The sequence below is a fragment of the Perissodus microlepis genome, chromosome 23, assembly GCF_051167445.1.
Source record: "Perissodus microlepis isolate ML-2025 ecotype Zambia chromosome 23, ASM5116744v1, whole genome shotgun sequence".
NCBI classification, from domain to species: Eukaryota; Metazoa; Chordata; class Actinopteri; order Cichliformes; family Cichlidae; genus Perissodus; species Perissodus microlepis.
In genome coordinates this window covers 14,776,476-14,803,887 of record NC_140482.1, presented here as the reverse complement: position 1 = coordinate 14,803,887, position 27,412 = coordinate 14,776,476, and the positions used below count along the sequence as shown (strand labels likewise).

The 27,412-nt window shown below is 39.0% G+C and overlaps 1 protein-coding gene and 2 pseudogenes across 1 annotated transcript; 1 reads left to right on the top strand and 2 right to left on the bottom strand.

Moving 5' to 3' along the window:
- Nucleotides 1-925: 925 nt before the first annotated feature.
- Nucleotides 926-10,925, bottom strand: LOC146361058 (nectin 1a-like). Its single transcript, XM_084921420.1, has 4 exons — nt 10,827-10,925; nt 10,628-10,736; nt 1,416-1,754; nt 926-1,290 (listed from the first exon to the last, which is right to left on the bottom strand). Exons 1-4 carry the CDS (start codon nt 10,923-10,925, stop codon nt 926-928), a joined length of 912 nt encoding a protein of 303 aa, XP_084777546.1.
- Nucleotides 10,926-15,567: 4,642 nt separating this feature from the next.
- On the top strand, nt 15,568-25,377 carry LOC146361056 (OX-2 membrane glycoprotein-like; annotated as a pseudogene).
- Nucleotides 16,707-17,663, bottom strand: LOC146361057 (OX-2 membrane glycoprotein-like; annotated as a pseudogene).
- Nucleotides 25,378-27,412: the final 2,035 nt, after the last annotated feature.

Here is a 27,412-nt window from a genome sequence, read left to right as displayed (position 1 = left end):
GTGCATGTAACTCACATGGTATAACGGCAAGGTATAAAATATTATATTTTAGATATTTTATTGCTATAAAAAATTTATTTCATTTTAGCAACATAATGCAGAACATTTTAGACAGCAGCAACAAAAGATTGGTATTTTTTTTGAAGTGCTTAAAACAAGATAAACATTTTACAATGAGCTGTATAAAACGTATGTAAAGAGCCTTAGATGGAAGCTGAGATTTAGAGAAGTAAAGATGTGGAGGGGTCATCAGTCTGTGAAAGAAACATTTTGGGGGTTCAGTCAACTAAAGATTCAGCGAATCAAGAGATTCTACACACACTGAATCCATACATGCAAATTTAAACCCAGCAAACATCTCCCAATATTGGTGTCTATGTGGTGCAGATTTAATAAACCGAGGGAGGAAAATTAATACTTACACAAAGACACATCGATTAATCTTCAAAAGAATAAACATGTAGAAAATGGATATTTATCAAACTGTCTTACCATTAATGTCATTGGCTGATTTTTGTGGTATTTTATTTGTTGTTCTCAGGGTCCCTGAGTGACAGAAGGATTTCAAACTTTTAAATAATAAATATTTGCAGATATTAGACAGGTGTCAGTGTAGGTCACATATAAGAGTCATAAAGCATTCTGTTTTAATAGGAAGAGACACATTAAAATAGGACATAAAATAAGTCAAGAGTGAAAGTTACCTCTTCTTGTCTTTTTTTTAAGCAGGACAGCTATGAAAGTGGCTACACAAGCAAAGACTATCTGTCCCACTGCTACACCTAATGCAATGATCCAGAAGGAAACTGTGAGAAAAGCAGGAAAAATATGACACTGATTAACACTGACACATCAATCATGGATCACAGTGAAATGTAGACGTACTGAAGTCATTGTTATTAGCTCCAAATTGACTCAGATAGCATCACTCTATAAATCTGTGACTTTGAAAGAGTTTCTCACCATTATAATCAGCAGTAGCAGCAGCATACACCTGCTGGACCTCAGGAACCGTCACCATCACCTCTCTGTGAGGAGCAGAGAGCACTCGTGCTGCACATCCCACCTGTGTGCTCTGTTTAAGTGAACCTGAGAGCACAGCTGTAGTGGTGACAGTGAATGTAGCGTTGGTGTTGGACACATTGACAGTGTTGTACTGTGAGAAGTTGAGGTCTTGTTGTGAGACACTGAGTGTTATAGTGGGAGCAGGTCGACCAGTGGCTGAACAAGATACAACCCACTCTTCAGTAGAGTTTGACTCTCTGACATCAACAACAGGTTCGTGTAGCTCTGTGAAGGATCAACAAACACTTTAAGAAAAGTGATTTTAAAATGAGATCAACATCTGACAAATTTTCATTTGTTATCTTTTTTGCTGGAGCCTATTGTAATTTGAAGAAGGTAAAAGTTCTTACCATAGACTTGGAGGCAGGGTCTACCAATAAAGGCTCCTTCAGGATAAGTGTTAAACAGACAGCGATAGCATCCTTCATCCTGCTCCGTCACATTCCTGATGACTATGGAACAGTTCCATAGACCAGCATGTTTAAACTTAACTTTATCTGTAAAGCCGTCATTCACTCTCTGGCCAAAGTACTTGTTGTAGGTGGCAACATTTGTCTCCACATCATTTGAACTTTTCTGCCATGTGACCTGAAGGACGTCTTTAGTTTCCAAGAGCTGACAGCTCAATTCAGCATCTTCTCCCACTGCTGCCATCACAGTCTGCTGTGTTTGGATCATTGCTGCTGCACCTTTAACAGAGAAAAATGAATCAGTCATCAGCAAACAGAAACACTGGCTACTGAAGCATCTGTTCCTTACCTGTTTGAAAGACTCCACACAAAAAGTAGATACACAAGCACACAATCTGCCATCGCTATTGCAAAGTAACAAGTTTGAGATGAATAGGAGACCTTTTTGGATATCAAAAGATGTAAAAGGTTGGTAGTAAGTGAATAAATGCACACTGAAACTACACAGAAATCAGGGCAGACGTACCGCACACTCACAGTTGAGTTAAAAAGTAACTGAACGAAAACAATTGACTTCTCCTTCAATTCTTTTTTTTTAACACAAGGAAGGGATCTGCATCAGATCCCTTCCTTGTGCTTTCTCAGTAGTCTGTATCAGATCCTCAACAAGTTTACAAAAAACATCCTTTTTAACAGGAATGCCAAAAAGCAAAAATATTACCTCAAACAAATTATCCCATCAGTTATGACCTGGTCGTGACCTGACGTCACACACACATGACCGTGGTTTTGCTGTTTGTCACATTATTAAAGTCAGCATTATGTACTGTAATATGCAGACATTAATCTGAGACTCTTTGGATCATTCTGAGTCTCATTAATTATTGCATTAAAACAGATATTTCAATGTTGTATATCAGATATCTGAGAACGAAGAAAACCAACTATGTGTTTGTGGTGTCGCAGAGCTGTATGACTGCACTTGTGTTCATTATGGGTCTGTTTCTATAATTTTGTTTCTAACGTGAATATTTGCACAGACTGACAAACTTCATGTTTCATTCAGTTTATGCAGACTCAATTTATCTTTGATTAAGAATAAAGATGTTTTACTATTATAGAATATGAATAAGCTCTGTTATAGCACTCTGTATCATTTTAAACATAAAAGGCTGGATGTTAAAACCTTTGACCCTCGTATGTGTTTTTAGCCACAGCTTTTTAATCAACTTTATTAAGCAGCGGTAGAAATGTGACCATGTGCCATCACTGTTGCAAATGGTCAAGTTTTAGTTAAAGTGCTCTGGGCATAACACTCAGAGATAAACAAAGTAAATATAGACACAGACTACACAAGAAACACTAAGCTTTAACACCCACAGGCAAGTGTGGGTGTTTCTTCCCTTTTCATGCTTCTTCTCCTAATAATTAGAGTTACTTTTGCATCAAGTTCCCATTAGTCTAATGCAGAGGAGGCCTCTGGTTGTAGGGTATTTTTATTTAAAGTGTCACGGTCCTGGGTCTTTTGACCCAGCGGTTTGTGTTTCTTACTATTATTATGATCTTGCGTTCTAGCTTATTCTTATTACTTGGGGTTTAGACTTTTTAGTTCCAAGGGTTTTGATTCTGTGCTCCCTCTGTTTAGTGTCTGCCCGTGTGTTCCCTCTGTTCTGTCTGTATCGCGTCTCTGAGTCCAGTCTGTGTATTTCCTGTTTTTCTTTGAAGGTCCATGTGTTATTTCAGTATTTTTAGTTTCGGTTGCTCTGTCTTGTTAGGTCTAATTTCTCCCGACTGTGTTCCCACCCGTTCCTTGTTCCCTCATGTTCCTGCCTGTGTATTTATAGTGTGTGTCCTCCAGTGTTCAGCGTCACGCTGTACCCTCATCTTATGCTGTGTGTTGTTTGCCTGCCTGTGTAAGGTTATTTTTGTATTTTCAGTCTGTTACTTTTGAGTTCAGCATTAAAGCTGTTTTGACTTCACGGTTTGCCTCTATGAGTCCTGCGTTTGGTTCCTCCATACTGCCTGCCTGCACACAGCCTTGACATAAAGAGTCAACGTGATGCCTATTAGCTTCGGTAACTCTACCATTATATCACTGTATCAGGTGAGAAAACATCCTCCATCTCCACATAACTATGAAGCAGCATAGTTATCCTCTAAAGTCTCTGTTTACTTTGTTCCAAAACAATCATCTTAACCAGAGACGACATCAGGACTTGTTCAGTAATTTACAGGACTGAACAACAACAGCACAAGTTCAGATTCTAATTTAGATTTTATGTCCACTGCAGTTTAATCTGCTATCATTTAGTTAATATGAAAACAATGTTAGTGTTAGATATTCAAGTCTGTAGTCGGCTTCATGTTCGAGTTAATCCTGTAATATAGGCTAATATAACTGACAGGGGATTTCTAAAAATCACCCCGCAGTTCTTCAGCTGAGACACCTGAGTTAGAAAACACAAACACTGCAGTTGTCTTTTACTCGCGAGGACGGTCACAGAGCGCTCTTCCTTGCAGGAGGCACTCACGGACTCGCGCTGTATCACTGTCTGCGTTCTTTATTTATACAAGCTTGTGTCTGTGTGTACAAAGATAACAGTTATTCTAAGAACTCAGAGATGAGGTTCCCCTTTTCTAAGTCTGCATGTTGTTACAGAAAGAGGAAGCTGTTAGTTGTTTATCACAGAAGAGTTCATGTCAAAAGTCACGTAGACATTTGCTTAGTGATCAATAAAAGAACATATTTCATGAAGCTGATCACACTATATACAATTTTCCCCTGACAATAACTAAATAATTTTTTTTAAAAATACAGTTAATTACATTAACCTTTTCACGCATAGAGGTCACTACAGTGAACAGCTATTCAAAGGCTGTTTGCTTGTATTTGTGTCAGTGTTGATGGTGTACTTGCACATAAACCACTACATTGGACACTGATGTGTCACTCCATCACAACTCTGGTCATTTAATGTTACTATAGATGTACGACATGTGTCATTTTAATTATTGTTATTTCATCCTGTCATGCATGAATTATGACAACCTCAATCTTTAGGCATGAAAAGATGAATAAAAATACTTAAAGAAAAAATCCTGATTGAGGTTGTCATAATTCCTGCATGAATGGGTTACACTTTTGCAATGAAAATAAACACAATAACAACAAACAAACAAACAAACAAACAAACAATTTAGGATTCAACAGCTTGAGGCTACGTCCACACGTACCCGGGTATTTTTGAAAACGCAGATTTTTCTATGCCTTTGCACCTTTCGTCCACACGTAAACGGCGTTTTCGGTCACTGAAAACAGAGATTTCTAAAAACGCTTGCCAGGGGAGATATTTTTGAAAACTCCGTTTTTGCATTTACGTGTGGACGAGAAAAACGGAGAAAACGCAGCGTCAAAGGTCTACGCCTTTTTTGACGTCACACTGTGCGCCACGTTATTGTTTCGGTGAAATTAATTTCTACAATACTGTTACTGTTAATTGTACTCTCTGCAGTGTTTAAATGCTTACATATACACACACAGTTACTGTCCCTCCACACATACGACTCGGTTCTGCTTCTATGCCCCATCCTTGTTTACTATTTCCCACCGAGGCTTCTAGACTTCTGATTGGCCAACATTTCTACACGGTTAGGAATATATCGCCACCTGTTGCTTTGGCATGTTCCTAGCAGCATTTTCCTTCATTTCTGCGTTTACGTGTGGACGGGATTATTTTTTAAAACGAAAACGGAAAATCTCTGTTTTCAAAAATACCCGTGTACGTGTGGACGTAGCCTTATTGTGAGTGTGCGAGGACGGAGTGCTGGAGTGTGACATTCAAAACAAAACAGACAAATATAAAAAAATCTAGTATTAAAGTATAAAGTGTCAGAAACATCAGCATTATAAAAATAAAAATTAACAATTGAAATCTGGAAGAGTGGCTAAAGCTCAGCCCCAACTGGGTCATGTTTAGGCACAACGAGCCTTAACAGATCTCCAAGCAAATGTCTAAAAAATACTTGGGGTGTTGCAATGACCCAAAGTCAAGAGCTCAAACTGACTCAAATGCTGTAGTGGGATCTTCAGAGAGCTGTGCAAAAGTTCTGTCACTCACAGTAAAACATCATTCCTTTAGCTTATGTGCGTTTAGCTTCTGTGTCTGGTGCATTTGTTAAGATCAACTCACTTGGCAGAAAGTTCATATTAAACAGTTGTGTTGCTGTGAGGTGTGTGTTCACCACAGCGTGTTGCTTACGTCTTCTTGCAGGTGATGTTTTAGTTGGATTGTTGTAATTTGGTGTTTGTTCACCTTGTTGTTGTTCTTCTTCAAAGGTGCTCTGATTGTTCAGATAAAAAAAATAAATAAAACCAAATATATTTAAAATGTACTGAACTAAACTGAGTGAGGAAAATTAACAATTACACAAAGAAATCTTGAATGATCTTCCAACAAATTAATGAATAAATAACATATAGAATATGAATAATTATCAAACAGTCTTACCCGTGAATGTTATTGGTTAATTTTTCTGCTGTTTTACTCCTCTAAAGATCACTGAGTGATAGAAGGATTTGAAGTTTAAAGTTTAAAGTCAATATTGTAAATATCTGCAGCTATTACTGGATAGATGTGGGTTTAGGCTCTTGGAGTCATAAATCATTATTATGTTAATAGAAAGAGATGCATTACAATAAGACATATTAAACCACATGTGAAAGGTACCTCTTCTTGTCTTTTTCGTCAAGCAGCACAGTGGAGCAATGAAAGGAACAAAGACCAACACCACTACTGCAACTATTACAGTGATCGAGGAGGAATCTGTGAGAAAAAACAAAATATGACAGAGATCAAAACTGATACATCAGTCATGGATCAACTTGAGACTTACTGATGTCAATGATGTTAGATCCCAGTCAAACTGACCCAGAAATCACCAATCTGTAAATGTGTGAAAGAGTTTTTCACCATCATCATCATCATCAGGTGTCTGTTGGACCTCAGGAATCATCACAGTCAGCTCTCTGTGAGGAGCAGAGAGCACTCATGCTGCACATCCCACCTGTGTGCTGTGTGTACTAGTGATGGGTCGGTTGCGAACGAAATGGCTCTTAGAGCCGGTGTTCTGACAAACCATCCTACTTTGGCAAAACATCCTACCCGTAGGATAATTTTACAGTGTCCCCTGACAAACAGTCCTACTTTGGCAAACCGTCCTACCAGTAGGATAATTTTACGCTGCCTTATGACAAACTGCCCTACTTTGGCAAAATGTCCTACTGCACGTAATTTATGCACATTTCTGCACAAATTTAAGTAGGTATGACGGTTTGCCACTTAACTTTGCCCATCAGAGTATGTTTGTAGCTGATATTCATAAAGCCAGCACGGTTTGACACTTCTTTTTACCCATTAAAGTGTGCTTGTAGGTCACATTCACAAAGGTAGCATGGTTTGGCACGTAATTCTTCCCATCAGAATTATGCTTCTTGCTCTTATTAACAAAGGTAGCATGGTTTGGCACGTAATTCATCCCGTCAGAGTATGCTTCTAGCTTATAATAACAACAGTAGCATGGTTTGGCACGTAATTCTTCCTGTCAGAGTATGCTTCTAGTTTATAATAACAACGGTAGCATGGTTTGGCACGTAATTCTTCCTGTCAGAGTATGCTTCTAGTTTATAATAACAACGGTAGCATGTTTTGGCATGTAATTCTTCCTGTCAGAATTATGCTTCTTGCTCTTATTAACAAAGGTAGCATGGTTTGGCACGTAATTCTTCCTGTCAGAGTATGCTTCTAGTTTATAATAACAAAGCTAGCATGTTTTGGCACTTGTTTGTAGAAGCAGTCTGCATGCCAAGGTGCTTAAGTTATACAGCTGTCACCATTGAAGTGATTGGAACACCTGACTATATAAACTTTGACAATGAACTCACTCCATTATAGTTACAGTATATATTTACTGAATATATTTACAGATACATATATTTGACATTTATAGATCCAACAGAACACAGGGAGAAAGAATTGAAAAAGAAACAGTATTCATAACAAATTATGCACATTTTTTACACAAGTACTTGACCAAGCTGCTCTTTGTACTTTACTGTGACTGAAAGCATATATTTACAGATATATATATTTGATATTTACAGATCCAACAGAACACAGGGAGAAAGAACTGAAAAAGAAACAGTATTCATAACAAATTATGCACATTTGTCGCACAAGTACTTGACCAGGCTGCTCTCTTATTGAGCACATCCAAAATGTGCCCATCTGAGACAAAACTCGCACTGCACCTGAAGAGGGGGGGGGGGTGTAAGTGTGTTAACCAACATTACGAATTTGATGAGAAAATAATTACTACAGTGGCTTGCAAAAGTATTCGGCCCCCGTGAACTTTTCCACATTTTGTCAGATTGCATTCACAAACATGAATCAATTTTATTGGAATTCCACGTGAAAGACCAATGTCTCTACCAGTCTCTAGCTGGTAGAGATATACCCTAAAACAGCGGTCCCCAAACCCCGGGCCTCGGACCGGTACCGGTCCGTGAGTCGTTTGGTACCGGGCCGCGAGAGTTGAGGCTCAGGTGTGAAATGTATAGTTTTCAGGGTTTTTATCGGTTTTCAGCGTTATTTTGTTATCGTTTTTATCGTTAACTCGGTTTTCCTTGGTCTTTTCACGTGTGTTATGAACTGTGTTGGGACTATTAAGTAACGCGTTGCAGTAACTACGTTATTATTGTGGTAACAAGCACGGTAACTAGTTATTATGCCAAAACCAGGAACGCGTTACTCGTTACTGGGATTCAAATAGGCTCGTTATTCGTTACTTCGTGTGGTGGCTATCGCGGAGCTTCCACAGATTCAATAACATTAGCAAGTGGTGGAAGCCAGCAGGTGGATGAAGGAAAGGGGGGCCAAGAGGAGAGACCCGAAGCAGCCGCTGGTCCGAGTATCAGGTGAACTGAACTTCAGGTAAGAAGTTATGACCTCCAGTGTATCTGTGTCACATATAAATCAAGTGTAGGTGGAGTTTATTTTCGTTATGCTGACTTTTTCGTACTGCGTACTAGCTAGCATGACGGAGTTTCTATACAGCTGGGTGGGTGCTATGTTACTGATGTTGAACTTTATTTTGTTCATAGGTTAATTATTAGAGTTGCCAACTGTCCCGTAAAAAACAGAATCGTCTGGTATTCAGAGAAAATATTAAGGGTTTCGTATTGAGGTGAAAAGGAACATTTTTGTCCCGGACTTCAGCTACAATGAAAAAGACACAAAGCTGGAGTTATTCTGTGTTTGGGCTGCACAGCTGCCTCTTCTCCTCTCATTCTCTCCCCCTCCCTCTCCTGTTTCTACTTCAATCATGAAACTGATCAATGATCAGCTGATCGGCTTTTCTCTCTTGTTTATTTATCGGCCACTTTGCGCCAGAAAGAGGAAACCAGCGGGTGTCGCGCTAAACAACAGCAGCACTTATAAGCTTGATCAGCTGTTGTTAGAATTTATTTAATATTACTTTCTACTATCAGCTGATGTTTGCTGGAGCCACAGCTGTAAAGCTGCTGGTCATGATGTCGGTTTGGATATGTGGTGAGAGGGAAACATGAAGATGAAACCAGGAGATGTCCTTACTGAATCATCAGAGCTGAACAGGTGATGGAGAAACAGGTTTACCTTTTAGGTGACATGAATGAGTTGAAGGGAAGTTATGAACTGTTTCTGAGAGACAAATAACACCAGGATCCTTTTTTTTTTTACTTAGCTGACAGCTGGTAACTGTGCAGGGGCGGGTCTAGCAAAGTGTTGCCAGGGGGGCAGGTAGGGCATTAACAGGGAGAGGTGGGCACAAGGAAATACTTTTCTTTCTTATTCTCATTTAAAATGTCTCGCTTTTAAAAAAATAATTATCTGAGTCTTACAACAAATGATTGATAGATTAATGCATATATACCATCAGAACAGTGTACATCACTGTCACAACAGCGTTTGTTTTCATTCAAAGGCTTTATGATTTTTCCTATAATGGTGGGCCGGTCTCTAGTCAAATTCCCCGGGACGATTTTTTTTTTTTGTCCCAGTCCAGCCCTGTAAGCAGCTCATCTGCAGTCTGGTGTTCCCTACATCTTCCTATTCAGAAGGCAGAATTTCCGAGTTCTGAGTACAATCGAAAGCACCACGACTGCAGTTTTTGTGTTGGATGTAAAAAGCAGGCTAGAATCATGGCGGCGGTCAACGACGGTCCAGGCGTGGGATTTCTCTCGTGGAAGTGTGCACATTATTTTTTTCCTTTCTATTGGTAGGTGGCACAGTGCACTTGTGGCAAGTAAGCAAGCTAGAAGACTGGCAGTCTGGCTGGGTATCCAGTTACGGAAGCAACACATTAACAAGAGAATTCTGAGTAAAACCAAAGTTACTTTCCCTAGTAACTAGTTACTCTGAAAGTAACGAGTAACTTGAAGTAACTGAGTTACTTTTGATAGAAGTAACTAGTAATGTAACTAAGTTACTAATTTAAAGTAACTTACCCAACACTGGTTATGAATAAATTTTCTTTTTTTCAGTACCGGTACTAGTTTTATTTTGTTGTATTTATCCGCGACACCTTAAAGGCCGGTCCATGAAAATATTGTCGGGCATAAACCGGTCCGTGGCGCAAAAAAGGTTGGAGACCGCTGCCCTAAAAGACTGGCAGCTGTAATTGCAGATAAAGGTGGTTCTACAAAGTATTGACTCAGGGGGCTGAATAATTACGCACACCCCACTTTTCAGTTATTCATTTGTAAAAATTGTTTGGAATCATGTATGATTTTTGTTCCACTTCTCATGTGTACACCACTTTGTATTCGTCTTTCACGTGGAATTACCATTAAAATTGATTTGTGTTTGTGGCTGTAATGTGACAAAATGTGGAAAAGTTCAAGGGGGCCAAATACTATTGCAAGCCACTGTATATTGCATTTGTGGTTTATTTGTTTTACCATTTCAATCATACTGGACTCAGGATCGGCTTCCAGCAGGGAACAAACCACACAGTAGTCATCAGCATTACCTAGAAACACACTGGCGTTCAACCTAACAGTTTTTAAACAAAACTGAAAGTGCTATTGCAATACAAAAGCGCATGACTCAACTTACTTTGACGTTCTAGCAGTTCGCAAGCAATTTCAGTGCGGTGCAGCCCAATGGCTTCTGGAGTGGACAGCACCCTAGTAACCTCTCCACTCAGAAGGTAGTGTTCGGCAAACTGTAAAATATGTAACAGTAATTGCAATTGATTAACTTAATTCTAGTTAAATACAATAAATACAATTAAATACAATTTCTTATTAAATACCTTCAACACTAAAATTCCACAACTGCTGGAGTCCATTTGCTTGTTGTGTGGCAGAGTCTCCATTTTCCAATCCACTCGGGACTCTTCCTTTCCTTTCATCTTCAGAAAATTCCTAATAAAAATAAAACAAGTTTTTAAAATGTAGCCAGCATTTTGCTCTAAATAAAAAGAAAAAACCCCCCACAAACCAAACAACCCAAAACAGATAATTAATGAATGATGAATACCTCCAGTTACGCATAATTTTCCTTTCATAACAGCAGTACAGATTGTGAGGAGATTTTGACAACCTAAAATAAAAATTGTATTTAGTAGAATATGTGTATTACACTCACTTAAGTAAACATAATCAATTGTAAGCATTTTCAAAATAAGAATATGCTGCTAAAAAGAACAGTAAAACAAAAAAGAGAAAAAACACATGAGGTGTGAACATGTACCACAAGGATCCAGTGTGCACCAGAGTTCAGTGGGCACAACCAAATGTCCTCAGCCGGAAACAACATCTGTGGAATATTTTTAAGTTTACAAAGGTTTAGATTTATTTACATAACATACACTATATAACCAATATAAGATCTACATTACCTTGCTGACACATTTAAACTTCCCAGAAAACAGAGAGGTTGCAACAACGCAAGACAACTGATACACGGGTTTCTGAAAAATGCAAGATTTTTTTTTAAAAGATTACAAAATTGTATAAAATACTTTTGTGAAATAACCGGCATACGTTCTTACTTGCCTTTTGTTTCCTAATGAGGCAGTGCAGGTATGCATCAATGACCTGTTTGGATTAAAAGAAGATTATTTTTACAGACCACCACTAGGACCAAAAATGATTACTTCACTTACCTCATCAGAAAGCCACCCACTGTCCTCCAGTGTGCGAAAAGAAGAGTCATACAATTTGTATGGCCCAACGACTGCCTACACACGCCCGGTGTCTTTTGCAGCCCAAAGCCACTTCACTAAAAAACAAAATATGATAAGTTTCTTTAGTAATAACAGTTGCCATTTGAAAATCACGGTCAATGACCAACGGGCCACAAGCAGACAAGAGCCAACGGGCCACAAGCAGACAAGGGCCAACGGGCCACAAGCAGACAAGGGCCAACGGGCCAACAAAATAAACATGCCAGAGGGGAGTAGCTTTATGTAAATCAGAAATTAGCCAAAATTGGACCAACAGGTCAAAATTAGCAAAAGGGGAGAAAAAAATAAAACATTCTATCCATTCGACTAGCCAAACTGGCAACAATTGACCAACCGGTCAGAATGAGATTTTTAGCTATGCCACCTTTTTCTTGCGTGCTGGGTTTCTGGGGGGGTCACTGGTACAAGCTCTTCTGGTGCTTGGACTGATTTTACCGGAGCTATTTTTGGTGCAAACTGTATGACAGAGGGTCTGTTATTTTGCAGCGCTTCATGATGATGCTGAGGACTGCAAGGCCACATCTCAGAAGATGGGCTACTCTCAACAGGTTCAGTTGGAATTGAGACTTGGACAGGGTGGCTTCTTCTATAGGGTTTAATGTGGTCAATACTGTATAGACTTTTTAAAGTATTTCCCTCAGCGTTTTTCAGTCTAACACATTTTCCACTGATGTCATCAATTGTGTAGGGACCTGAAAAATCCGGTTCAAGTCTTCCTCCTTTTCGCCCACGTTTCCTCATATTTAGAAGCAGAATTTGATCCCCTACATTGTACACAACATTTTTGTACTTTTTCAGGGCCCGCTTGGCGTATGCAACCTTTTGCTTGTCTTGTGACTTCGCAATGTTTTCTTGTGCAGTTTCTTTAACTGCATGTGGTGCTTCACTTTCAGACTGTACATAGTCACTGTACCTTTTGTCGTCTGGCAGAATGATGTTGGAAATCTAAAATTTTGTAGATATTAGCAATTAAAACAAGTTGATATCATATTCATAAAGACATTACTGGGGTTTTTTCTTAAATGGTTTCAATTCTTAGTTCTAACATAGAAAGAATTTGACAAACACTTACCGGCACTTGAGCAGGCACTTCTGATGGAAATACTGCCTCTCTTCCATACATCAGAAAAAAAGGTGTATATTTTGTTGTGGTGTGTACTTTTGACCGCAGTGAAAACAGGGTGGGATCTAGATACAGATCCCAGTTATTCTGCTGGTCATTCACCAGTTTTCGGAGGGCTCTAAATGCAGGCATAGAAATATGTAAAGACAGTAATGAAAGTTTAATTAGAAGTAAAGAAATTAATAAATTATTAAGTAACAATTAAGTTTGAATAACATAAGTAATGTTATTAAAAACTGATGGATAAAAATTAGGCATACCTTTTTATGTTGTCATTGGTCTTTTCATCTAGACCATTGGTCTGTGGATGGTATGCTGCTGTGACACTTCTTTCAATTTGCAATAACTTGCAAAGATCAGAGTTGAGCTTCAACAGATAAGGACAAGGTTCTTATACTTCTTATACAAGCACACAAGAAAAAATCTTTGACCCCAGTGAAGTAAAGTTAAAAAATGTAACTGAAAATTATTTAACACTTACTTCATTCACAAACTCTCTGCCTTGGTCTGACAAAATCATTTTGGGGCAGCCATGTCTATATATAATGGAGCACAAGTGCTGGGCTACCTCAGATGCAGATTTTGTTTTTAATGGGAAAGCTTCAACCCATTTTGAAAAGTAGTCAGTTGCAGTAAGTATATACTGGAAGCCGCTTGAAGTTTTAGGAAGAGGTCCAGTAAGATCTATACCAATAAGTTCCCACACTTCAGACACCTATCAAGGACAAATTAATAATTTGAATAACAATTTGTATAATGTACACATTAACATTGATGGTTAAAATTAGTTGGCAAACCCTCCTGCCTTTATGAATATGAGCTACAAGCATAGTTTGATGGGTAAATGGGGCATAATATTTACCTGAATACACTGCAACGGTTGCACAGCAGTCAGTGGTTTCCCAACTTTTTGACACTGGTCACATTCCAGAATCTTTAAGGTAAAAATATTTATGGAGTTCACGTAAATGTTCAACATTCTCATTTATAAAAAACAAAAAAACAAAAACAAAACACTTAATGACATATTCTCTAACAAACAAACAATTTAGCAACAATACTTTGTGTGCGTCTTCAAATCTCTGCCAGGCCTACAGGTTATTACTGTAATATCACTAATTAACCATATTTATTTATATTTTGCAAGTGTACAGTTTCTCTTTTAACTGATATCAAAAAAATTTGCTTATTTTAAACGCTATTTAACGTAATACAAACAGTTAATACATACCCATGTTTTAATGTCAACTGTCATACCAAACCAGTGAAATCTGGAACACACTGCATTTAGCGTTTTGTGTGTGCCAGTGTGTCCTCCAATTGGAGATGAATGAACCTCATGAAATATCTTCCTGGCATCGTCCATGGTTTTTACTACTCTTCTGTAGTGATGTGTGGATCGATACTGAAATATCGATTCCTCCGATACCAATCATTTATGTTCTAGAATCGATTCTCACATTAAAATATCGATATTTTAGTAATTTAGGGTAAATTTGTAGTTTATCATTAACAGGAACACAGTGGAAAGAAACTATTTCATTCGGATTGTCTACAATTGGAAGGAACTACTTCCTCTTCCACCTTTCATAGTCATGTGCTAAATATGGCTGTATAAATGTGGCAGCCCCTTGGCGTGCGCACTCACAACAATGGCTGAGCGTAATTGGAGTTATGTGCGGACGTATTTTACATCCACAAACAGCTGAGACGTGGTTTGCATACATGTGGCAAGAAAGTGAGGTGTTGTGGCAACACCAAAAATTTGTCAAACACCTCAGAGTAAATCATATCACAGAATATGACGAGCATATGTTGAGGCGAACTGAAGAGGAGAGGGACAGGGACAGGTGCAGGCAGGCAAGGTGTTCAAATAGCGCACAACTTCAGGTTCTTTATTTCTATATGATGAATTCTGCATTATTAAGTGATAAGAACAAGTAATCTGATGTCCTGTAATCATAATGAAACTATAATTTGAGATACAGTAAATAAAATACGTTTTTGTACAAAGTATCGGTATCAGATCAGTATCGTCGATACCACCCTGAATATTACTTGGTATCGGATCGGAAAGGAAATCAGTGGTATCGCACATCACTACTCTTCTGGTTCCAACAAAGAGTTCTCCATCTGCAGTAAAACAATATATATTTAGAAATTAATTTAACCACATATATGAGTTGTTAGTATTAGCAATAAATTACTGACCCTTTTGTTTGAATTTTGAGGCATGTCTTCTGAGGTTTTGCCTCTGAGCCTTGTCATATCCTGAAGGGTAGGAGCCCGCAGAAATGAACGCGTAAATCTCTTCCCACTTCTTCTCCATATCTACGAATGTAAGTAAACATTTTCTTATGAGCTTCAATATGTGCAGTTAACAATGCAAATAATTTAACTTATTAAATAACGACATTACCGAAACAGCCTTAAAACACCGAAGCTGCGGACTCAAAAGTGTTGTGCAAATACCACGTGTCCAGTAACTTGACAACAGACTTGACCGAAGCTGCAAATTCGACAGTTTTGTGCAGAAAGCAGATAGCGACTTCACTTTAATATTGACAAACAATCACAAAGGCTTAAAAAATCAAGTATCAACGTCAATAAAAAGTACTAATACTTACTACTTACCTATTTTCCTGCAAATATGACAACGGAGTAGCGTGAAATCACAGCCGGATGCGCTTAGCTTCCCTTTTTGTGTTGTGCGCACGCGCGCACATGCTCAGGAACAACGGGTAGGACGGTTTACGGGGTAGGAGAAATTCCCAGAACACCGGGTCTTTGACGTGAACGACGGGAGCCGGCTCCTTATCGCGAGCTGTGGTTTTTTTGTTTTTTTTTTCTCTCACCCTCTCTCTCGCACTTTTTTCCGCTTCACTCAGCATGTGAGCCTTGTGCTTTAAGCTGGGAAGAGGGGGAGGGGCGGTAGTTACACTCAGTAGCACAGGAACAGAGCAGGAGGGAGAGACAGAGAAAGAGAGCCAGGGACACCAATGTCACATTAGAAAGGTATAGTAATCATCCACAATTATTTTCAGTTGCAGATGACAAAGGATTCAGAAAGTTTATTCATGCAGGTCCGTATGACAGAGAATATGCATGTTCTTTTTGTTTTCATATTATAATTTATATTTAATTGTGTTGTGGTTTGCTGTGTTTTGTGTTGTTTCACTTTAAATTTGTAAAAGGAAAAAGCTGAAAATTTAAATAGTTAAAAGTTGAAATGTGAATAGTTGATTTTGTATTATATGATTTATTTATTACATTTTATGTGGAGTGAATAAATAAAAGTATATTTACGGTTGCCCCTACAGACAAAGCACATACAAATTTCAAATCACGTACGAACCCTGAAGCACGTACAAACCCTGAAGCACGTACAAACTCCAAAACACGTAAATATTTTTTTTATTATTTGACTATATATGAATGATTGTGTATAAATACACAAACAATACACATATGCTTTCATGCTTTCAATTGTGTAATTTTAGTGATCTAGGTAGCTCTGTTTTGGAAGTTCAGTTCATGCTAGAAATGTGTTTTGGAGTTTGTACATGCTTTTTGGAGTTTGTACGTGTTTTGTCTCTAGGGGCCACCGCATATAATATAATATATAAACATATATAAATAAAACCACTTTTATTTTTACATTAGTAATTCCTTTTGTGCATAATTGTATATTATTGTTAATAATAAATTATTTAAAGCAACAAAACAACCTGAAGAGCCGGTTCGGAGCTGAAAGAGCCGGCTCTTTTTAGTGAGCCGAACCGAAAGAGCCGGTTCTCTAAAAAGAGCCGGAAATCCCATCACTAGTGTTTACGTGAACCTGGGAGCACAGCTGTAGTGGTGACAGTGAATGTAGTGTTGGTGTTGGACACACTGACAGTGTTGTACTGTGAGAAGTTGAGGTCTTGTTGTGAGACACTGAGTGTTACAGTGGGAGCAGGTCGACCAGTGGCTGAACAGGAAACAACCAGTAGAGTTTGACTCTCTGACATCAACAACAGGTTCATGCAGCTCTGTGAAGGATCAGGAAATATCATCAACATGCTCTTACAAACACACCAGCTGCTTACACATTTATGTCCACGTTTGTTTGAAGTACTTGTTGTTGGTTAAAGAAGGTAAAAGTTCTTATCATAGACCTGGAGGTAGGTTCTACCAATGAAGGAGCCTTCAGGATAAGTGTTAAACAGACAGTGATAGCATCCTTCATCCTGCTGTATCACATTCCTGATGACTATGGAGCAGTTATGTAGTCCAGTGTATTTAAACTCAACTTTATCTTTGAAGTCATCATTTACTCTCTGACCAAAGTACTTGTTGTAGGTGGCAACATTTCTCTCCACATCTTGTGAGACTTTCTGCCATTTGACCTGAAGAACGTCTTTAGTCCCCAAGAGCTGACAGCTGAATTCAGCATCTTCTCCCACTGCTGCCAGCACAGTCTGCTGTGTTTGTATCACTGCTGTTAGAGCTGTACAAACAAATAGACATGTGAGGCTAGAGTTCCATGTGTGTGTGTCAGCTGTGATCAAACAAGCAGGCATCTCACTGAAGTTTTTCAGAATTGCTTGAAACCCCTTGACCATAGATTTAGGGTTAGGGTTGTTTTTGACCTCTTTGAGATCAGTTTCTAATTATTAGGAGTGAAACTTTTCTCTTGTCTCAGCTACAACACACAGCTTTAAGAACAAAACGTATGAAATTAAACACAGCTTACCTTTAGAAAAGACCATTAAAAGTATAAGTGTGCAGTCCGCCATGCTGTAATGTGAATAACATCAGTTTTCTAATTATATACACTATGCAAAATGTCGGTTCTGTAACTTTCATTGCACATTTAAGGACTTCTTGGTTCAAAGAATGGCCAGAGCTCTTTTGGCTTCCTGAGAATTGAATGCAGAATGCACCATCATCAACATTAAACCCCACACAACAAAAGCACGTGAAGAGGAACAGAAACAGAAACCTTCTCATGCACCTCTGCCTGTGTTTCACACTTTTTCCAAAACAACCTGAGCAGACACAAATGACCCAGTTTTTAAAGAAAATACATTCAGTCAAGAAGATTACCTTACACCACCTCTACATATTCATCACTAAAGCTGTAACATCCAAAACCCACCGAGCTCTATGAACTGGTACCAAATGGACTAATCAGAGGTTCTGAAAAATATTGTTCTCTTTTGTGTTTTTACCCACAGCTTCAGTAAACAGCAGTAGAAATGCAGACCATGTGCCATCATTGTTGCAAGTGTCATTAGTTTTAGTTCAACTTCAGACTTCAGTGGGTATAAAGCTGAGAGAAAAACAATGTAAAAAGGCTTGTATTGAGTAAATAAGGTACAGAATAGACAAGAAACCCTTGGCTAACACACTCAGAGGGAAGTCTGGAAAATCAACTGAATGAAGACAAGTTTCTTCCCTTTTTTTGTGCTTTTTTGTGGTTTCCCATGTGTGAGCCCGTGTCACATGACCAAGTCTTAATCCTACAGCAAAAAGGAAGCACAAACATCAAATTCATCTCGCCCTAAATATCTCACTAATCTGTCAGATTGGTTACATAACATAAATTGCTTTATTGTCACAGCTATGCAGTGTAGGAGAGTAACAAATAAAAAAGCAACAGACATGAGAATAAAATCCCATATAAACATATGAAACCAAAATCACATCCTTACTGCTTTCATGTGAATTAACTGGGTAAGTAGCAGCCTGATGCTGCTAATCAAATGCACTTTAACGGATTAACTGATCATCATCACGTGTGAGTACTGTTTTCTGGTCCAGAACATTAAGGTGTGTTAACACGATGCCAAGGAGATTTAGGTTTGCTAAGGAGCATCTGAACAAACTACAAAACATTGGGAACAATTTCCTTTAAACAAATGAGTGTCATGTTTGGTTACAAAACAATAAAAAAAACAGCAAATCAACATGAACACCTTATATCAGCTGTGAAACACAGTGGTGGGGGGCTAATGATTTGGGCTTGGAGTCATTGTGTAGACCATGAACTACTCTGTCAAGTTAAGTGTCACTGTAAAACCTTCAGCACAGCCTATTAAAAGATTTAAATGAGTGTATGTGTAGTCATTAAAGATATATGCTGTACAATGTACTGGGAAACTGTGGCTCAGGGGGTTGGGAAGCGCATCTGTAACCGGAAGGTCGCCGGTTCATTCCCCGGGCTCTCTGTCCTGGTCGTTGTGTCCTTGGGAAAGACACTTTATAACCGTAGCTTGCCTCCACCAGTGTGTGAATGTAAGAGTGAATGAATAGTGGCATTGTAAAGCGCTTTAGGTGCCTTGAAAAGCGCTATATAAATCGAATCCATTACTATTAAACAGTCCAAACTCCATGATTAGTGGATGTAAACTTCTGACCACAGCTTTGTTTTTATGTGAATGTTAATGAATATAAAAGCATAGAAATATCTCAGGCATTACATATTTGGACATGTAGAGATAATGTAGCTCTGCTGTGACATTTTAAGAAATATTTTATCACTTTTTATGTTTCTGTTGTTCACAACTTAATCATCACTCTTACCAGCCTCCAGGTCAGCCAATGGCTGAACAGGAAACAGCCCTCTTTTCAGTAGTTTGACACAAAGGTCAGGTTCACAGCTGGTTGACACTGTATACCTAAAGAGATAGGTGGGCATTTTTTTTATTATTAACTATTGCCTTTTTTTTATAGAAACTAAAACTGAGTCATTTCTCTTGTTAACTTATCCACAACCAATAAATAGTAACTATAAAATCCTCTATAAAAAGGATAAAATTTCAGAAACTCACTCAGAGGGACAAATAGTTTTTCTTCACTACAGGATGCTGTGTGGATTCTTTATTATTTTTATTATTTCTTTTACTTATTTTTCAGCATTTCTAACAGCGGTTTGCTGTTAGAAAATGTGCACACAATGATGGATGATTCCCCTACAGCAGACCAAATCTACCTATAATGTAACCACAACCTACAGCACTTTATAATAAACCCACCTTGCAGTTTCATTTCCCAAATTTATTCATGCAATTCTTCTGAAATCAGTCATTTTCAGAAAATATTCTTAAGCATGATTCATTTTGCCAAGACCCAAGAAGAACATTTTAACATGCATTAAAAACAACATAAAATGTGTTCGTCTTCTTTAAGCTTTTAATTATTGCTGTTTTATTTACTCGATATGTAATGACATGTCAGTTCACTGTGACAATTAGTGTAATTTTCTCATTTTTTAAAGTCACCACACAAACTGTGTGAACAGGAAAGAATTGATGATCCGGATACAAACAAATAAACACATGATTCATATTTTACAAAATGCAAAAACAATATTAGCGTTTTAAAAACAAAATTACGGATTAACATCAGCAGCATTATTGCACATAAACTATAAAATACTTCTGTGTGTGTGCGTGAAACACATGCACAATGATAAAATCTGTAAACCATGTTCATGAAAAGGCTCAATTAAACAATGAGTTAAAACAAACCATATTCAGCAGACCTGATGATTTGAGGAAGGCTCTTCTAATGCACTTCAAATGTCTCTCGACTTAAATAGTAAGAAGAAACAGCTCACAAGCTGCTGGAGAGCAAGTGAAACAATGAAATTGATATGTCATCATTAACTTTGTCGTTTTTTGTTAGTTTGTTTTTGTTTTTTGGGTCAAGCCAAGTAATTATTTAAATAACTGAAAAGGAAAGACACCAAAATTCTTAGTAGTGAACTAGTGGTGAGATGCTGCTGAACATGGTTAAAACAATAGGACAAAAATAATAGCACTGGAATTTATCTTTTTGGATCTTACTCTACCACAAACTGATCAAAGCTTTGATCCAAAAAGTAGTATTGTATGCATAAATATCATAATATAAGGAACCATTAACACTGAAAGAGGTACGCAGGTTTGGGAGCAACTAGCAAGCAACCATCTGCTAATCATAGTCTGTGTGTAGATGTTTGTGGCTTTGTGTTCCTAAACATGTAGTAAGCTGAGGTAGGAAAATTTATACTTAGATCTTGCACAGAATGGATGAATAAATACACAGAATACGCATAATTATCAAACTGCATTACTCATTAATGTCATTTGCTGATTATTGTGACGTCCTCTCCATCTCCGGGTCCCTGAGTGACAGAAAGATTTAAAAACTATTTAAAGTCAATGCTGAAAACATGTATGCATAATAACAGAAAGATACACATTACAAACAGATATACTTGGCCAAATGTGAAAGTTACCTCTTCTCTTTTTTTTGTTTAAGCAGGACAGCGATGACCACAGCCACAACTAAGACAGAGACCATCAGTCCTGCTACTGTAGCTGATACAATGATCCAGGTGTAATCTGTCAGAAAAGCAGGAAAAATGAGAAAATGGAATCATAGTTGATAGATCCCAGTCAAACTGACCCAGAAATCATCAATCTATAATTCTGTAGCATATAGAACAAGTTTCTCACCATACTCATCATCATCATCATGATCATCATCAGGTGTCTGTTTGACCTCAGGAATCATCACCATCACCTCTCTCTGAGGAGCAGAGAGCACTCGTGCTGCACATCCCACCTGTGTGCTGTGTTTAAGTGAACCTGAGAGCACAGCTGTAGTGGTGACAGTGAATGTAGCGTTGGTGTTGGACACATTGACAGTGTTGTACTGTGTGAAGCTGAGGTCTTGTTGTGAGACACTGAGTGTTATAGTGGGAGCAGGTCGACCAGTGGCTGAACAGGAAACAACCCACTCTTCAGTAGAGTTTGACTCTCTGACATCAACAATAGGTTCATGCAGCTCTGTGAAGGATCAGGAAATATCATCAACATGTTCTTACAAACACACAAGCTGCTTATGTTTTTATGCCCGCTATATTATTTTGAGTCTCCTGTTGCTGGTTAAAGAAGATAAAAGTTCTTACCAGAAACTTGGAGGCAGGGTCTACCAATAAAGGCTCCTTCCGGATAAGTGTTAAACAGACAGCGATAGCATCCTTCATCCTGCTCCGTCACATTCCTGATGACTATGGAGCAGTTCTGTAGTCCAGTGTATTTAAACTCAACTTTATCGTTAAAGCCGTCATTCACTCTCTGGCCAAAGTACTTGTTGTATGTGGCAACATTTGTCTCTCCACCAGCTGAGATTTTCTGCCATGTGACCTGAAGGACGTCTTTAGTCTCCAAGAGCTGACAGCTGAATTCAGCATCTTCTCCCACTGCTGCCAGCACAGTCTGCTGTGTTTGGATCATTGCTGCTGCACCTTTAACAAAGAAAAAAGAACCAGTCATCAGCAAACAGAAACACTGGCTACTGAAGCATCTGTTCCTTACCTGTTTGAAAGACTCCACACACAAAAAGTAGATACACAAACACACAATCTGCCATCGCTGTTGCAAAGTAACAAGTTTGAGATGAATAGGAGACCTTTTTGGATATGTTTGTGTGTTTGTATCACTGCTGTTAGAGCTGTAAGAAGAAAATGTGGGAATGAGGAATGTGGCCTGCTGTTAGTGTGTGGTAAAATTGTTAAAATTATGTTTTCTAGTAGAGTGATGATGAGCTGTTCTGTTTTATTAACCCTTGGAAAAAAATCCCAGGAATAGAGATGTCCCAGTTTTACACAGATACATGAATGCAGCACATATCTGTTCAGTATTTCTACACAAATCTTCACAACTGTATTTACTTAAAACCTCAAAACAGACCCACAAACACTGGCTGACTAACAGAAACAGTTGAATTAATTTTCTTTCCTCCTTTCTATTTAAAAATGGCTAATATCCAACCAGCATCAAACACAGAGAATAGTTATTGTTTCTTACCTGCTGAAAGGACTCCACACAGAAAAAGTAGAAAAACAGCATGAACCATCATTACTGAAGTGAACACAGCAGTCTACAAACTAATCTGACTATTTGATCAAAACAATCCACCTCCTTGTGTTTTTTTTGTGCTCTCACAAGAAGCTCACATGATCAGTATCACAGTATGTGATGCAAAACCCACAGAGTCACAAGGAGCTGCATGTTTCAAACCATATTCCAGGGTTTTTTAGTTTCAACAAAAAATAAGATTCCAGAGTCGAAAATGAATCTGTTATGGTGGGTGGCTACGTGGCCAGTGGCTGAGCCCAAACAGTTCTGGAGGACGGCCGCGTGGCCAGCGGCTCAGTTGAAACAGTTCAGGAGGGTGGCCGCATTGCCAGCGGTGGAGCTGGAGCTGATTGGGAGGGTGGCTGTGTGAAAGACTGCGGCAGTGGCAGAGCAGGTCCAGGGGCTGGCCACATGGAAGACGGCAGTGGTGGCATCAGAGTTCAGGAGGTCGTCCACAACAGTGATGATCCCCAGCTGATGGCCTGGAAATTGGGCTTTGGTGAGGGGCTGGCTGAGGACTTGGATGTGACTGGACCCTCTCAGGCGGCTTGGCAGACGACCAGGGCACTGGTAGAGGCTTGGCAGGTGCAGGACCAGACGAGGCAGGACCAGACGGTGGTGTGGCAACCACAGGTGACGCATCTGGAACGAATGGTGCCGTGGGAGCTGCAGGCGACAGAGCAGATGCTGGAGCTGCGGACAACGGTGTGGGAGCCGCCGGTGGTGGAGCTGCTGGCAATGACATGCTGATATGCAACAGCATGGAAAAAAGCGGACCGAAAAAGTTTAACTAGTAATGGGCAAAGCTAATTGAACACCAAATTCTCTTCATGATTTTAGAAGTAATACGACAGCAATTTACACAACCTAAGACAGTATGCTTGGAGATCAGGCACCGTCTTGTGACCCTGTGGGTTTTGCATTATATAATGAGATACTGATCATGTGTGAGCTTCTTGTGACAGCACAAAAACACACACACACACACACACACACACACACACACACACACACACACACACACACACACACACACACACAGAGAGAGAGAAAAAAACCCTAAACAAACAAAACAAACCATAGGAATGCATGCTGGTTTTTGACCTTGGATTTGGCTACCAGATACAATAAATGGTAAATGGACTTGTTCTTATATAGCATTTTTCTCAAAGCGCTTTACACAACTTGCTTCATTCAACCATTCGCACAAGCACTTTTTAAATTGTCTTTCTAAGTGCTGTCTATCATACTCCGATGGCTGCATCAGAGAGCAACATGAGTTTAGTGTCTTGCCCAAGGATATTTGGCATGCAAACTGGAGCAGACAGGTATCAAACAACCAACCTGCCGGTTAGGTACGTGCCCTGCTCTACTACCTGAGCTACACCCACCCAATTAACATGGAAAAATTAACTTGCTTTTTCAGTTTCTTTCTGCTCTAAAAGCATTGAAAATCTCCTGTTCATCTCAAACTTGCAACTTTGCAACAGCAAAGGCAGATTGTGTGCTTGTGTATCTATCTCTTTGTGTTTGGAATCCTTCAAACAGGTAAGAAACATATACTGCAGTAGACAGTGTTTGTTTTTGCTGATGACTGATTCTTCTTTTCTGTTAAAGGTGCAACAGCTCTAACAGCAGTGATATAAACACAGCAGACTGTGCTGGCAGCAGTGGGAGAAGACGCTGAATTCAGCTGTCAGCTCTTGGAGACTAAAGACGTCCTTCAGGTCACATGGCAGAAAATCTCACATGATCCAGAGACAAATGTTGCCACCTACAGCATGCAGTTTGGTCAGAGAGTGAATGATGGCTTTACAGATAATGTTAAGTTTAAATACACTGAACTACAGAACTGCTCCGTAGTCATCAGGAATGTGACAGAGCAGGATGAAGGATGCTATTACTGTCTGTTTATCACTTACCCTGAAGGCTCCTTCATTGGTAGAACCTGCCTCCAAGTCTATGGTAACAACTTTTACCTTCTTTAACCAACAACAAGTACCTCAGGACATAAATGTGTTATGCTTTTATGATTGTGTAAACTGCTTGCTTTTATGTTGCTTTTATTATTCTACCATGTCCTTGAGTGTTCTGAAAGGCGCTTTCAAATAAAATGTATTATCATTATCATTATTATTATTATTATTGTTATTATTATTATTATTATTATTATTAGCAGCTGGTGTGTTTGTAAGAGCATGTTGATGATATTTCCTGATCCTTCACAGAGCTGCATGAACCTATTGTTGAAGTCAGAGAGTCAAACTTTACTGAAGAGAGGGTTGTTTCCTGTTTAGCCACTGGTCAACCTGCTCCCACTGTAACACTCAGTATCTCACAACAAGACCTCAACTTCACACAGTACAACACTGTCAGTGTGTCCAACACCAACGCTACATTCACTGTCACCACTACAGCTGTGCTCTCAGGTTCACATAAACACAGCACACAGGTGGGATGTGCAGCACGAGTGCTCTCTGCTCCTCAGAGAGAGGTGATGGTGACAATTCCTGAGGTACAACAGACATCTGATAATGAATATGGTGAGAAACTCTTTCAGTCAAAGATTTACAGATTGATGATATCTGGGTCAGTTTGACTGAGACCTAATATCAATGACCTTAGTAAGTCTGCATTTCCTTTTTATCCATGATTAATGTATCCATGTTGTTTAGTGTCACATTTTTTCTTGCTTTTCTCTCAGATTCTACCTGTATAATTGTATCAGCTGTAGCAGCGGTGATGGTCCTTGGTTGTGTAATTCTACTCTTCACTGATCTGCTTAAAGAAAAAGACAAAGAAGAGGTACCTTTTACATGTGATTGAGTGTCTTGCTATGCATCTTTTTTTTTTAATTAATATGAAAATGATTTCTGACTCTAAGAGTCTAAACCCACATCTATGAGTAATTTCTGCACATATTTACAATATTGACTTTAAACTCGAAATCCTTCTGTCACTCAGGGACCATGAGATGAGCAAAACAGCACAAAAACTAACTAATGACAATGAAGGGTAGGAGTCTTTGATAATTATTTATATTTTACACATTATTTATTCACAAATTCTTTGCATTGTGTTTTAATCTATCTTTGTCTAAAGTATACATTTTCTTCACTCAGCTTACTAAATGTTTGCAAAAACAGCCACAGACAGCTGAACCACACACACAGACTAGTATTAGCAAATGTTTTGGGGTGGTTTCTCCCAAACCTGTGTACATGTTTCAGCATTAATGGTGCCTTCACTGATGTTCAAGTAGCCAATACCATGTGCACGGAGTCCACCCCAGATGGTTTTTCTCCTCTGTAACGTTGAGGATGTGGTCTAGGCTGTATTTTATCAAAGAAATAAAAGATCATTTTCTTTTCTGGCTTTATACTAATTTAGTTGAATAAAATTTTTAAATAAAAAAAAAAATACATTTAACATTTGTATTGCATTCTGTTTTAGAAATATTGTGGTGTTACTGAGAGTGGTTATGATCTCACATTTTATTTTTTATCTGAAGGATCAGAACACCTTTGATCAAGATGGACAGCAAGGTGAACAACCACTGAACAATAGTCCAACAAATGGTCACCTCTAATCATTCACTTTCACCTACAAAAGGGCCCGCTGAGCCTTGTCCACAAACTTGTAAACCTCTTCTAAGATTGGAGAGGGTAGAAGGATTTCCAGTTCCTGCAGGGTCTGGCTGATCTTGATCTGGAGGGCATCTATGGTGAAACACTCTAAAGGAAAAGAAAGACAACGCAGGAAATTTCACACCTTGCTTTCAAAAACACACACTCCTCATCCTGAACCTACACAACCCAGAGAAGAAAACACACCTGAAGTCAGTCAGGAGAAATGGGTTAAGAACTTTTCAGACAGGATTCTCACTGAACCTGAGAAGAGAGTATTAGCCAAAGGACTCAATTTTGCCATTTCTCCACAACAGTTGCCCATAGTGGACCTCATCACAGCCACAGAATCTGCCATACGGATTAATAAATTATCACAGACAGAAGCAGAGCAAATCAGGATGAAAGTCTCAGCCACGCTCTCCAGTGCCAAAGTCCCTCCGTCCAACCTCACAATACAGGAAAAGAAGGCCGTCGCTTCCCTGAGCAAAGACCACAACATCACTGTTTTACCAGCTGATAAGGGAAGATGCACCGTGGTCCTAAACACTACAGATTACCATACAAAGATCACTACTCTCCTCAGTGACAATAATACCTACGAAGCCTTAAAGCGAGACCCCACAAGCAGCTACAAAAAGAAAGTTATAGCTTGCCTTCAAGACTTTGAAAAGGACAAAATTATTGACCGCCTTACATATCACCGCCTTTACCCAGGGGATGCCATACCCTGCATCTACGGACTTCCTAAAATCCACAAGGAAGCTGTCCCACTCAGACCCATAGTCAGTAGCATAAACTCAGCCACTTATAACATTGCTAAACACCTTGCTACCATCCTTGCTCCTCTTGTGGGGAACACCCCACACCACATCAAGAACTCCACCGACTTCACTGACAAGGTCCAGAAACTTACCCTGGACCCAGATGAAACCATGGTGTCCTTTGATGTAGTCTCTCTCTTCACTTGCATACCCACCACGGAGGCCGTGGAAACTGTCAGAAAAT

Excerpts from the sequence above, each read along its gene's own strand:
- LOC146361058 (XM_084921420.1), bottom strand. The coding sequence starts at position 10,925 with ATGAAAGGAAAGGAAGAGTCCCGAGTGGATTGGAAAATGGAGACTCTG. Across the intron at positions 10,737-10,826 it reads GTGGAATTTTAGTGTTGAAG|TTTGCCGAACACTACCTTCT; the intron begins GTATTTAATAAG and ends CATATTTTACAG. Across the intron at positions 1,291-1,415 it reads ACCCTGCCTCCAAGTCTATG|AGCTACACGAACCTGTTGTT; the intron begins GTAAGAACTTTT and ends GATCCTTCACAG.